The sequence below is a fragment of the Medicago truncatula genome, chromosome 3 (genome assembly GCF_003473485.1).
Source record: "Medicago truncatula cultivar Jemalong A17 chromosome 3, MtrunA17r5.0-ANR, whole genome shotgun sequence".
Lineage (NCBI taxonomy): Eukaryota > Viridiplantae > Streptophyta > Magnoliopsida > Fabales > Fabaceae > Medicago > Medicago truncatula.
In genome coordinates, this window is record NC_053044.1 from 46,111,291 (window position 1) to 46,126,001 (window position 14,711).

The 14,711-nt window shown below is 32.9% G+C and overlaps 1 protein-coding gene across 1 annotated transcript; it reads right to left on the reverse strand.

The window, feature by feature from the left end:
- Nucleotides 1-235: 235 nt before the first annotated feature.
- On the reverse strand, nucleotides 236-4,112 carry LOC11443488 (DNA-binding protein BIN4). Its single transcript, XM_003602387.4, has 13 exons — nucleotides 3,934-4,112; nucleotides 3,639-3,724; nucleotides 3,247-3,499; nucleotides 3,044-3,105; nucleotides 2,616-2,880; nucleotides 2,431-2,492; nucleotides 2,230-2,283; nucleotides 1,820-1,937; nucleotides 1,388-1,434; nucleotides 1,216-1,242; nucleotides 951-1,026; nucleotides 678-814; nucleotides 236-582 (listed from the first exon to the last, which is right to left on the reverse strand). Exons 2-13 carry the CDS (start codon nucleotides 3,684-3,686, stop codon nucleotides 481-483), a joined length of 1,251 nt encoding a protein of 416 aa, XP_003602435.1. The 5' UTR covers nucleotides 3,687-3,724; nucleotides 3,934-4,112; the 3' UTR covers nucleotides 236-480.
- Nucleotides 4,113-14,711: the final 10,599 nt, after the last annotated feature.

Genomic DNA, 14,711 nt, shown 5'->3' on the forward strand with positions numbered 1-14,711 from the left:
TAGCATTTTTCCAAACCCGTTATGTATGATTCCTGTTGACAAAATAGAACCCGATAAATCAAAAGAAAAAGGCCACTTAATGTGGTGGAAATGATGAGCAGTGATAATATTACACTTGAGAACCCACTGGAACCAGCTAGCTAGTGCGGATAAATTAAAAGAAAAGATAGCAAACAAATTGAAATAACATTTTCCTTTAAAAAAAAATGAAATAACATTTGACTGGAAAAGAAAATCACAATGAGTGTATCGAAACATTATAATGAGGAATATAACAAGGAATTGATAATAACTCATTCAGCAGACCATATTTTTAAATTTTCCTGCTCGGGGTTTGGTAAGAATTCTAACAGCAACTGATCTACTATCGCGGATTTACCATCTCTGTCATTGGTAAATTGATTCAGCATCCTACTTTTAATTCAAGAATCAGTTATTTAGTACAGGCATATACAGTAAATAATAGAATCTTTCTTTGACTCATTTCTTAGGCTTTGCCCTCTTGGAACTTGGAGCTTTCTTCTTTGCTGTCTTTGGCTGTGATTTTCCTCCAGTATTTTTACCTCTTTTCTTTTCAGCACCCTGCATCGAATTTTCAGCAACTAAATATGTATGCACCAGCAATTTCAATTATAAATACAGACAAATCTAAAACCAATAGCAACTGGGAAACTTACTGATGTTTTGTCCGCTTTCCGTTTGGATTTACCAGGTGTCTGTTCCTCAGCGTGCTCGTTTTGATCAGATGGGTGGGTGGTTTTCTGCCTCTTACCATCTTCCTCGTCAGAATCAAAGGAAAAACCATCCAATGTCCCTTTTCACATGAAAATAATAGATGTCAGGCAAAGAATTCATGCATAATATTTTTCCTTTTTTTTTGGTAAAATAATATTTAAAGCAGCACTACCAGACATAAAATCCCCAGTTAACTGTTGGTGGATGCAAATTACCTTCAACCATAGTTTCAGCTTCATAAACATCAGACGGTGGATTCAGCTGTATGAAGTCGTTCATGATGGCCTCTATCTGAAAATAAGTTACAGGTTAAATATTAATGGCACCGTATTTAACAAAATCCTGGTCAAGTCTGACTAATCACTGATAAGTAAATAAATGAGGAGATACGTAGATAACTGATAAGTAGTAATCAAGATGTATTTGGACATATTTACAACGTAAAGTGAGCAAATAAGTAAAATCTAGATAACAACGGACCTTTGCCTCTGTCTGCCCAAAGCTAACCTGAAAAGAAAAAAAGAAGAAAACTCGTATGAAAGCAATATTTAAAAGGTATCGTATCTTAATCATGGAAGTCACTAGCTACAAGGCCAAATAAAAACTTTCAAGGCCATGATGATAAATGCAGATTACATCCAAGATGACATACAACGCAAAACGTCCGGCTAGGAATTATAGATGTTTTGTATATTGTTCCTGAAAAGAAAATAAAGATTTGAACAATCAGTTAGGATACCACTATTAGACAAAGTAGTGTAACAAGAAAATTAAGACTTACAATGGACACATTACATCGCATATAACTTGGAGTAGAAATCAAAATGTCAAAAAGAGGTAATCGCTAAAAATCAAGGTTTTATGATTATGAGTCTGAGATTCCCTTTTTTTAAAACATGTAAGATACAGTCAGCTATTTCTAGAAAACTCAACACGTAACAATCAGACAGCCCTTAAAATAGCTAAGCTGTATTATGGTTCTGCATGTATACGCAGTGTTATCATCAAGATGTGTGTGTTTGTCGTTATACGGTAAAGACAGCGATATTTGTTAGTTAATCAGAAAACATGTGCACTAAGATACCTTTCAAATCTAAGCACATTTCCTGATCCCCAGATGGGGAATCTGAGATAATAACCCTCCCTACAGCTCCCATATCACCACTTAGATCTATGGAGTCACCTTGACACTCAACAAGAGCCTGCAAAACAGAGCAGCCTTTTAGGATTGGCTCGTTTCCTTTTTCATGAAAAAGGAAAATCATTACAGCAAATATGATTTTTACGAAAAAACCCACATGCCATTTGTCGTTCCATTCAAAACGAAATTATAAACCAGACTATCAACTTTTCTTCCACGAAATTTATGTTTTCGAAAGTGAAATGTGTTACTCATCTGGTTGTCCCTGTGGTAGTATTTAAACATGGCCCATACAACTATAAAACCAATCATATAGCAAAGGGAATCTGTAAATTATATAGTTGCCACCTGACCTTTGTGCGATGAACTTTCTCAGAAAGCATCAAAGGCAATATTGAGGAGGAAACCTGGAACAAATAGAAAGTACAATTTAGAATGCCAGGCTGGATAGGCAGTAAATATGGTCTTTGATTGTTATTATTTGTCCACGTATCAAAGTGATGGCCATGCTGTGAAACATTTTTAGGAAATCAGTATAACAATGTAATTCTTACATTAGGTTCAACAGGCTTTTCAAAAGTTTCTTCGTCTTTAACTTCTACATCTCCATCACCACCTGTCTCATTTCCAGATACATGTACAAAATGGTAAGAAAGTGCCTATTTCATATCCATATGCATGAAGATAGAGCAATGTCTTGCATTTTTTTCTTAAAAAATAAAAATTAACCATTTCATACCTTTCCCCTTTGCATTAACCTTCGTTTTCTTCCCTTTTACTGGTGTGCAATCTTCTAAGTCTGTTTGTTTTTGTGATGCCTTTGCCTTTGAAGCCTTTTTGGATGGAGACTTTCCGTCATTGTCACGGAGAAGTCCATCTTCACCAGGAGGTTGAGATGTTTGGGGTTTAGTTTCCACCTGATCAATCTGATCTTCAGTTTTTGGGCTATGATCACGACATGACTCAGAGTCTGATGACAGCTCCCACATTGAATGAATAGATTCCTATGCAAAAAAAATTGGTATAACCAGTAATCACAATATAAATAGTAGGCCAAAACCAAACCATATTTTTGACACAATGCGCATAATAAGGTAAACAGAGATGTGTTTTTTTTCCCCAAATCTACAAATGCCACCTAACATTTAAAGATGCGATGGGTCTTACTTTATGCTCTGCTTCCTTGTCGGTGTCTGAATCGAGCTTGATCTTCTTTTCCTCCTTCTTTCCTGCATCATAGTACAAAATGACAACGCAGTAAAAAATAACACTCTCGAATGATTCTCGGGTTCTATAACTCAAGTTGATTGACCATAAATACTATTTCATCTTAAGAAAAACTCCAAATGAAAATAAAATATCAAGCGTACCATTTTTATCCTTCCGCGTGTACAATTTCTTTCTTGTGGGCGGTGCTTCATCTTCTATCGTAAGACTTTTTCTTTCTAATGTCTTTTTAGTTGAAGACTTGGCACTACCCTTGTTCTTATTGGCCTTAAGATTCTTAGGTGACTTAGGAGATGAATCTTCATCGTCAATTATATCCTCATCAGAAAAACTACGACTATCATGTAAATACTCGGAATCAGATGACAGTGTAACTGGCGAATTAGGAGTAGGCACCTAGTAGCACAAAATTGTGTAACCACCATGGTATTAGCATTGCACACTTAATCCTTAGGAACTGATGTATAATCTGAAGACTAAAATTGTGAAAGTAGATCGAAAAGCGCATATAATCGTCGATAAAATATGTCGATACCTGATAAGAACGCAACCAATCAGGGGAACTATCTCCAGAACTGCTCATTTTTGAGGTAAATGAAGACGAGAAAGCGGTTTTGATCACTGAAAAAATGAAAAACAAGTGTATAAGGCTGTGTTATTGGTGAAGCAAATGATCGAACAGGCTATGGGCACGAGTAAAACACAAAGCAATGTTGACTAGTGAAGGTGTAAAGATTATGAACTAACCGAACTAAAATCTGAAAGCTAACATAACATAAAATGAAATTCAATTATCGATTATTGATGTGTTTGCGTCAAGATCTAATTACCTTTACGACAGAGGGAAAAGGCGGGAACTGCTGAACTATACAGATGAAGAGAAATTGGGTTGAAGACAGGTTTTTCATTTTCATAATCCAAATCTATCAAACGTAAAACGATGTCGTTTCGTACCAACAGATGGATAAAATATTTGTATTTCTTAATACACAAAAATTTCAGAACCTTTTTTTAGGAAATAAATTTAGAATCTGTATTGACTAAAAATAAAATAAAATTTACAACCTGTATGAAGAATTATCACTAAAATTATTTGCTCGTTTAAATATGGATCATAAAAAACAATAGTATTGTAAAAGAAAAATGCTATCATCCTTTAAAACATATTTTTTTTTTACTAGATTACACATGTAAAAATTTAGCGATCAACGGTTATATTTGTTGACTATAAATGAATCTTTTAGACTTAAAAACACAACAAACTATCTACCATATTTAATGTTATCGTTAATAATTTTGCTTAAATTCATGTGATCTTGATGACTTCTCTAGATTAAAAGAAATGAAAACTTTAATCATTACGGCAATTGGTGGTCAGGGCAAAACTATTGTCTTTTAGGTGGTTACAAGCAACAAAAAGTGATTTATCTTTCGATTTTCATCATAAGTGGACTAGCTTTATTCCGTGTTTTACCATTGTTGATAGCTGGCTTTTATATCCATGTATGGAACCGTAAACACTCATGAAAACTATTTACATACATCGTTAATATAAATAGTTTTGCATATCATCATCCAATTGTATGTGATTTTAATTAGAATCTAATTATACACACTATGATTTTTATTTTAATCGATGTTTTCGACATTTCTTATCTCTATTACTTAAGTTGAAAGTGTTTTCGACATTTCATCTATTTTAATTTGAGATGAAAGTGTTTTCTTCGATTAAGATAATTCACTATGTATATCTATTTTAATTTGAGATGTTTGTTTTTTTTCTTTTTAGTAACTAGGGTTTAAACGCTGGATTAAACGATGTTTGTTTCTGTTTGACCGTGTAAGCTTTCCTGTTTTTTTAGTTCGTATTCCCTAAATGCCATTTTCCAACAATTTTTTTTTTCTTTCAAAACATAGAATCAGGTCATCAGTAAAGAAATTGCGCTTACGTTGCATTGCAATTTTATCCCAAATCCTTTACTCTTAAAGCTTATTAGGTTAAGCAATTGTTAAACCTAACTTTTTCCCTTTAACTATCTTTCTTACCAAAGCTTGTCTGGTCAAGCTATTGTTCACCCTAATTTTAACATAATATTTTCCCTTCATCACCCAAGCATTTAATTTTGATTAGTGTTTTTCCTACTCATCAAGCTAAGTTCAATTTTTAAATTTCCCTCCCATAACATTTGCTAATTGCCGATGCATATACCAAAGGAATGTCTAAAATTAATATACCCTATCCTCATGTACATATTATTCTACTCTCTTTCCCATGCCCATATATACATGTGTCATATATATATGTGTGTTCTGGTTACAAGTTTTAGTGATAAAGGCAGATACATGTACAATGTTGTACGACATTTACACTATTTCCCACGCCACTATCTATTCCCACCCTATTTCCCATGCATATATGCACTGCCCTCCAATAACATTCAAATTTGAATAAGAGTCATGGAGTATAATAACCTATTGGATACAGTTCCAATGCAAAAAAAGCAGTGCCTCATTATTACTACCATTTTTCAATGCTCTATTGTGGCTCTATGGTGAGAAAGTTAGTTACAATGTGACACCTTAAGCCTAGTAAGTATATGACTAACATATATCTCTAATAGTCCCCCTCAAGTTGGAAGGTGTTCAAAACACTTCCAACTTGAAATGAGAAAATACACGGAAATACACTAAGCAAATGAAAATACGAGGAAAGATGTCGGGAATACATCGGCCAAGAGAATAGCAACAACGCTTAACCACCATCCGGTAGAAGCCAACAACCACAAAGCCATAAAAGGCACAACACTTAACCATCAAGAGTTCTCAATAACTCAAGACAGAAGCACAAGAAGAAGAAGAAGAAGAAGAAGAAGAAGAAGAAGAAGAAGAAGAAGAAGAAGAAGAAGAAGAAGAAGAAGAAGAAGAAGAAGAAGAAGAAGAAGAAGAAGAAGAAGAAGAAGAAGAAGAAGAAGAAGAAGAAGAAGAAGAAGAAGAAGAAGAAGAAGAAGAAGAAGAAGAAGAAGAAGAAGAAGAAGAAGAAGAAGAAGAAGAAGAAGAAGAAGAAGAAGAAGAAAGAAGAAGAAGAAGAAGAAGAAGAAGAAGAAGAAGAAGAAGAAGAAGAAGAAGAAGAAGAAGAAGAAGAAGAAGAAGAAGAAGAAGAAGAAGAAGAAGAAGAAGAAGAAGAAGAAGAAGAAGAAGAGAAGAAGAAGAAGAAGAAGAAGAAGAAGAAGAAGAAGAAGAAGAAGAAGAAGAAGAAGAAGAAGAAGAAGAAGAAGAAAGAAGAAGAAGAAGAAGAAGAAGAAGAAGAAGAAGAAGAAGAAGAAGAAGAAGAAGAAGAAGAAGAAGAAGAAGAAGAAGAAGAAGAAGAAGAAGAAGAAAGAAGAAGAAGAAGAAAGAAGAAGAAAAAAAAAAAAAAAGAAGAAGAAGAAGAAGAAGAAGAAGAAAAACGACGCTTAACCATCCTTGGACAGAAGCACAACGCTTAACCATTCATGACAGAAGCCTATCAACATAGCTTAACCATCATGAACAGAAGTACAAGACAAGAAAACAAGGATATCCAAAATCAATGATGATATCCAAAACAAAAAGAAGTGCTAGGAAGGGCCAAAGTTTACGATGGAAGGAGGTCATATGTTGATCAAACTTCACACCAAAGGTACCATGAAGCAACAAGACCAAGGTTCCAAAGATAAAAAAGAGATGCCCTCCAAAATCAACAGAGAATGACTTATGAATTGAAGCTAGAGATCTGTGATTGTCTAATGGGTAAAATAGTGAATGGTTTAATTTGAAGTTTGAGATATATATTTTTTTTCAAATTTATTTTCTTTTTTTGACGTAAATATTTTTTTTCAAATTTCTTATTTTTTCTAAAAAAAATATAGCGCATTGTACAACTCCAGGACAATTATTGCAAGTTTATTCTTTTTTTTATTTTCTTTAAACATTTTTATTAGATATGTAGATGAAAAATGCAAATATCACTTAAAATTTACGGAAACTTCTACGGTACACTTATAAATTGAGATGTTCTTGTACTCTTGCTTCCTAATTCTATAAATTAATGATCAATTTTAAGATATAAAGAGTTATTTATTGGCATTTATATTTTAGAAAACATCATTTCATAAGAACCAAAACATCATTCATTGTTTTTTTTTGAAATATCATTCATTGTTTTTAAGAATCATACTAATTTTTTTTTGATACTATCGTAAAAAGTAATAAAAGTTCTCTCTTATGAGCAATAAAAATAAAAAAAATCAATATTTATTTCTTTGACACTTTTTGTGAATAAGATTTAATTATTATAATTATAAATGATAAAATGTAATATTTTTCTTCAAAAAACAACTCATTTAACTGTTAATTTAAGAATTTATCGTACTGGTACATTCAAATATTTTGGATGTACCGTAGAATTTACCAAAACTTACACATATTTGCGAGATTAGAGTTTAAACCCGATCAATATATTCAACGTAATGATATTTGTATTGTCATTTTTTTTTTTAATTATGAATCCCCTCATAATTGATCAAATAATGAGGATTTATAGGTTTATCATATAAAAATATTTTCAAATTACTAAAAGACCTGTGCTAGTCCATCATTAATTACTACTAATATGTTAGCCCTGATAATATTTCCCTCCATCCGATGTGCCATTTGAAATTCAAATTATCCCTCATTCACTCCTTATGTTTGTCAATTTCAAAATTAGCAGAAAGCCTCGGTATTGTTATGTAAATTCCCTATTTTCATGCAACATTTAGTGCCTTCTTTGCTGACTAATTGAACGGTTTCATCTAATGCATTTCTTAGCTTTTAATATTTCGGTTCCTTCTAATCATGCTTTTAGAATACATTGAACTTCCTCATATTTTTTGAGCGTTTCCAATGCATACACTGGTATCTCTTCACAATTCTTCCTATAAATACCTGCATACTTTGCTTGATCAAACCACACCCTTGCATCTTCTTTTCATCTTTTTTATCTTTTGCATTCATCATGTCTGGGCGAACTATTGAAACCCTTTTGTCATACCACTGCCTCACTGGTAAACCTGTTCTCTCTGTTTTTATTTTCAGTTTCAGTATTTTGATTAAGCCAAAATGTAATAAGATTTGTCTAAGCTCATCGGATTGGTTTTCAATAAAATAGTTGCAGTATTTTATATATTAGCCATTTTATGTCTGCTTTTAGTTATATTAGGTCCAGTATTGGCCATACTTCTTTTCTTAAAACAGTTTATGTAAGTGAATAAATATTATAGTTCATCAAATTCCCAACAAAGATAATAGATTTGTTTGTTAAGATGAACAAAAAATGCCTAATCAATAATGCTTGGATGAATAAAGGTTAACAGCAAAAGATATTCAAGGTTCTTACTTAATATTGTAGTTACCCTATTTACAATTGATAAAAAATTAGCAATAATCAACTCTGAAAGTTTACAATGCAACTAGAGGACTTAGAATAAAACAGTGTCGAAGCTACCACTCTTTTTTTTATTTTTTTGTGTACTCTATATGTCAACTCTGCTGTTCCTACGTAGCCCAGCAATGAAGTAATGTAAATAACGGGATTTTTTATTATTGATCACGAATGATTTTAAGTTTTGATGCAATTCTATAGTTAGATAAATGTAGATTGTATCTGGACATTGCTGGCAATACTTATTTAGTTAATAACTATAACTAAAATTCGATGATTTCATAATAATATTTTGAAAAATTATAACTATTTCTTAATCGTAAAAGTAGGTGCTGGGAATGTTTTGGTAAATATTTTGGTCAATGTAGTTACTAATCTCAAGGTCTTTGGAGGAAAAAAAAATGTATAATTTTCATAGTTTATTTAACATTCATTTGTTTCTGAATATTTGTTTCTGTGTTTATTTAACATTATGCATGCTTACCCCTTTGCTAAACGTCTGTCTCTATAGATTATAGGAAGTAATGTTAATGGCTATGGCACACTGATAAATTAAAGTATCAGTGGAAAAAAGTGATAGAATTTTGATAGTTTTTTTTTTTTTTTGAAAGAATTTTGATAGTTTATTAAACACTCATTTGTTTCTAAAAAAATAAATTTAAGTTTTTATTTTATGATTTAACATGGGAAAGGGGTAAACATGCCTCTATGTTAATGTTAAATGGGAGCGGATTGTCTCCCGTGAAGTTTCTCTCCGGTCTTCTCCTGTGCAATCCTAGCCTTTCCTTTTTAAAGACATGTCAACGGCTACGATTAAAACCAATTAAATCACAGATTTTTGTGTCTTTCACAAACCATTTTCTGCTCCATCCTGCATAGGATTGATTCTAATAAGTTGATTATCAATTTAATTTCAGATTTACTTACTTAGAATAACACTCCCACATGTTGGAACAGATGGAATTGGAAAGTTAAAGGAATTAGGAGAACTTATAATTCAATATTGTTTATTGAATAGTACTGTTTCTGAATTTGTGAAATGCCAGAAAGAATTGGAGACAGTTTATTTGGAGAAGTTGGATATTTCAAGTTGGACATATTGTGGAAGTGGTTAAGGTTAGTTATGTCCTGGAGATGGGGGTTAAGTCGATTGCAAACGTCTGCTTGCTTGTTCTATGAGTGGCAATGGAACGATATAAAGTGCTTGTTGCGGTAGGGCTTTGGTGGTCTGTTGTGCTTTCGAGGCTGAAGCTGTGGTATTCGGCGCGTGCGAGACTGTTTTGGTGCTGCTATTACTGTTGTATATGACAGCATCAGTTTTCTGTTTTGATAGCAGTAAGGTTCGGCTGCTGTTTGATGATAGCAGGGCAGATTATTTGGGCTAGTTTTTAGGGTGTTGGTTTCGGGTTTTCCGGTATATCGGTGACCTTTGTTTGTTTTCCTTGCTCGCGAGTTCTTTTTGGTTACCCTTGCTCGCGAGTTTGTTTTGCTTCTTGTACACTCCCGACGTGAATAAAAAAATGTAAAATTAGAGCTGTAACATTTGATCTTTAAAATCTTGTACTTTAAAATTGTGATCAATGAAAACAAATTATTTGTATACATTGTTTAGCATATTGCTGCTATTAAACTCAAATGGAGTTAAACTTGTAATATGTGAAAGATCCGGAAGCAATTGTTAGGTGTAAAAATTGAATCAAGATGAAATGGAACTTGTAATGTAACACTGATATAACAATGCAGAAACCAACACCTACACTGATATAACAGTGCAGAAATCAGCTGCTACAATTGTTAGGCTGCGCATTGCTATAACAGTGCAGAAAATTGCTGCTACAATTGTAAGGCTGCGCATTGCTATACATGTTGGTTTCGCATCTGTAAAATTTGTTTTTCTGCACTATTCTAGCAGTGCATAGCTGATCATAAGAGGTCTACAATCAGAATACTTTGCGGGCAACAGTTTTATGTGTTGTAGCAGCAACTTTATGTGTTGTTTTTCTGCACTATTGTAGCAGCTTTATGTGCTATTTTTCTGCATTATTCTAGCAGTGCAATACCCGTAACAAAACCTGTAGCAGAGCAGTTTTATGTGTTATTTTAAGCTGTCGACAAGCAGAGAAATATTGCATTGATCACAAGTACAAGCTATACAAATAATAAGGTTCCATTGATCGAAATTTCAAAGTACAATATCTTGAAGATCACATGTTAAAACCATAACTATAATTTTACATTGATGTACAAATAACCTAATACAAGCTAATAACTCTTCCTCTTTTACAACCAGGACTATAATTTTACATTCTAGTACAAACAATCTAATACAAACTAATAACTCTTCCTCTTTTACATTTTTCTTTTTAGAATAAACAAATTTTATTCACGTCGAGAGTGTACAAGAAGCGCAGCAAACTCGCGGACAAGGAAAACAAACAGAGGTCACCGATATACCGGAAAACTCGAAACCAACACCCTAAAAACTGGCCCAAAAAATCTGCCCTGCTATCAACAAACAGCAGCTGAACCTTGCTACTATCAAACCAGAAAAACTGATGTTGTACTGGCACAAAAATCTGCTCTGCTATCATACAAGAAAAACTGATGTTGTCATATACAGCAGTAACATCAGTGCCAAAACAGTCCCGCACGCGCTGAATACCACAGCTTCAACCTCGAAAGCACAACAGACCACCAAAGCCCTACCGCAACAAGCACTCTATAGGGTTCCATTGCCACTCATAGAACAAGCAAGCAGACGTTTGCAATCGACTTAACCCCCATCTCCACGACATAACTAACCTTAACCTCTTCCACAATATGTCCAACTTGAAATATCCAACTTCTCCAAATAAATTGTCTCCAATTCTTTCTGGCATTTCACAAATTCAGAAACAGTGTTATTCAATAAACAATATTGAATTATAAGTTCTCTTAATTCCTTTAACTTTCCAATTCCATCTGTTCCAACATGTGGGAGTGTTATTCCAAGTAAGTAAATCTGAAATTAAATTGATAATCAACTTATTAGAATCAATCCTGTGCAGGATGGAGCAGAAAATGGTTTGTGAAAGAGACAAAATCTGTGATTTAATTGATTTTAATCGTAGCCGTTGACATGTCTTTAAAAAGGAAAGGCTAGGATTTCACAGGAGAAGACTGGAGAGAAACTTCACGGGAGACAATCCGCTCCCTATAGTAGTACTCCCTCCGTCCCAAATTATACGACGTTTTGGGCATTTCACACGTATTAAGAAATGTAATTAATTTTGTGTGGAAAAGAGATATTATGAGTTGTTTTACAAAATTGTCCTTAATAAATGATATGTGAAAGATAAATGAATGACTTGGAAGTAGAGAAGACAATAAATAGTGAAGGATATAATAGAAAAAGTAACATTAATGATTCATTGGTATTGTAAAGCGACATACAATTTGGAACAAATTTTTTTTCCAAAGTGACATACAATTTGGGGCGGAGGGAGTAATATATTAAGATTATAACTGTTGTTTGTAACCTATTCACATTCCCATGCAGTGTTAATTGGTGGCTTTAAATGGTTTTTGTTGGACGGCATGTATTTGTATTGAAACTGCCCTACTCTGACTTTTATATAGTGAAAAGCCAAGTAACATAATTGTTCCCTCTCATTTATATACCACAATCTATATAGTGGTTTTATCATTGTTGCTTTCTGGTGTGTTGCGATTTTACTCATAACCATGGCATCCATTTTTACTCCAATTTCTTTGGTATCTGGTGGAAGGAAGGGACTGAAAATGAAGATTCGGGTTGGCCATATCTGATGCATTCCTGACAAAGAGAATCCTAACGAGATCAGCTGCATGAACCTTCTTCTGGTGGATGAGACGTTATGTCTGTCGATATCATTCAGGTGTAAATAGAATGAGAAGTTATTATAAGATTCAGTTTTTTTTTTTTTAATGTTTATTTTGAAATTTTATATGGATTGTGTCCTGCCTTTCATCAATCAGGAGAAATAATTATTTCGTACATTATGAAATAACAGCTCTCACACTTATAATTCATCCATCATTGCTTCTATATTAGGTCATGTTTTAGTGTCCCTTCTAACATACTATATGCAAGGATTAATCAGCTGTTATAATTTTTTGTGATAACATTTTACTGATAAGTGTTTGGTGAATGGTTTGCATAGTTTAAAAAAGGTGTGAATGCCGAATAAGATATTTGTTCTCTTTTAAGTCAGGTTCTGTTTTAGTGGATGCTTCATATACTTAATTATGATTTTGTATAATTTATAACGAAAGTTTATTAATTAAATTGTGTTCATGTTGATAAGTGTTTAAGTTGCCACCTAAATCTTTGTGATCATTTACCAAAGGTTTTGTTTTTTTTGTCAAGTTAATTTTGTCATTTTTTTATAGGCGGATAAGATCCATGCCACTTTACGGAAAGGATTGGTAAAAGAATTTTAGACGAATATTGAGGAGGGAGCAGCCTACGAGCTTGCGCAAGTTATGGTCGGTTTTAAAAATGGTCCATTCAAGCTGACTTCACATAAATATAAGATCAATATGATGCAAAACTCTAGGTGGACAAAAATCTCAAACCTGAGTAACATGTAGACACTGAAATGACCTCCAATGTTGTCTACAAGGAAGTATTCCGTAACGTGTAGTATAAAAAATCCACATTTATTTTAATATTCTATAATTTATGTGATGGTATATATTACATTTTAATTAAGGGGGCTTCTATGGTGTAGTCAAGAAAATGACTTTTTAGAAAAAGTTATTTTATTTAGTCAATAGTATAGTTGTTGATGTCATGTCAGCTAGTGTCTTTGTGATAAACCACTGTAAGACTAAATTTTACTTTATTACAAATCAGTCCTCGTACAAAAATTATTTACTTTTGATTTATTAACTGATTGTATTTAAATAAAATCATTTTTTGTTATTCATTTGTTCATTTTGTTCGTCCTTTCTTCTTCATCTGCAAATTATTCAACTTTCTTCATCTTCGTCCCAAATTCGAAAAACATGTTCATCACTAACAAAAATCGTTCGAAACCCATTCAAAATCGAAATGCAAAGATTGAGATGAGGTTCGAAATCCAATTCAAAATCGAAATCTAAATCCATTCAAAATCTAAAACATGTTCTTCTGTGCGGTTTGAAATCGAAATTCAACAAGGCGGCATCGTTGATTGTCATAATTTTAGCGTGAGATTTCAACATATCTATTCTATAACATATACACTGATTGATCAGAGCATCATTGATAGTCAAATAAACAAGACGGCATTTGGAGAAAGAAAACTTTTGAATCATTTAATCAACGGTAGCCGCTAATAAACCATAAGAAAGTAAAATAATATGAGAAGTCATGATGTCTTGTCTGGTTTGAGATAATGCTATATATTTCTGGACACCACTTGTGTACCATTAAGGTACCAAAGTTATATAACATTGACCAATAAGAGTGTGCCACATACCAATGTTATTTTATAAATGTTTTATTTGATATATGTTTTTTAAAGTGTGTGCCACATGTCACACCTTAATTAGCTAATGTTATATAACATAATGGTACACAAGTGCTATCCTTTCATATATTTCTATTGCGTTTCAGTAAAAATTACAAAAATTTCAGGAAAATTCAACTAAATCACCTAATCCCCAAATTCGATTGTTATTATCATAAAACTTCAATCACATTCATATCGTTTTAACCCGTTACAATAAAAACATATTCAAATCGATCTTATCTTGTGTGGTGTGAGTAATTCCGTTCCGAATTAGTTGCGAAGATGGAGCAAATGAATTTTGATTAAGCAAGATGGGTATGGAAGGTGTTGGAGCAGATGAATTTTGGAGAGAAGAGAAGGAATAAATCAATATGGAATTTTGGAGAGAAAGGGAGGAAGAAATCGATCTACAGTAACTAAGGAATTTGGAATCAATCTCACATTCAATTTGTGCTGCAATCCTTAAACACAATTTTCTCAATTCACATGTTGTAACCGATGCAATCAAGCAAGGAGTGATGGGCAACAATGGGGAAGATGGAAGTGGGCGTATCAAATTTTGACAGAGATAATGATTTACAAAATAAAATAATAATAAAAATGTTTAATTTTGATTTAATCATGACACAATTGCAACAAGTAAGGATACAGT

Excerpts from the sequence above, each read along its gene's own strand:
- LOC11443488 (XM_003602387.4), bottom strand. The coding sequence starts at position 3,686 with ATGAGCAGTTCTGGAGATAGTTCCCCTGATTGGTTGCGTTCTTATCAG. Across the intron at positions 3,106-3,246 it reads CACGCGGAAGGATAAAAATG|GAAAGAAGGAGGAAAAGAAG; the intron begins GTACGCTTGATA and ends ACTATGATGCAG. Across the intron at positions 1,243-1,387 it reads CTAGCCGGACGTTTTGCGTT|GTTAGCTTTGGGCAGACAGA; the intron begins GTATGTCATCTT and ends TTTTCTTTTCAG.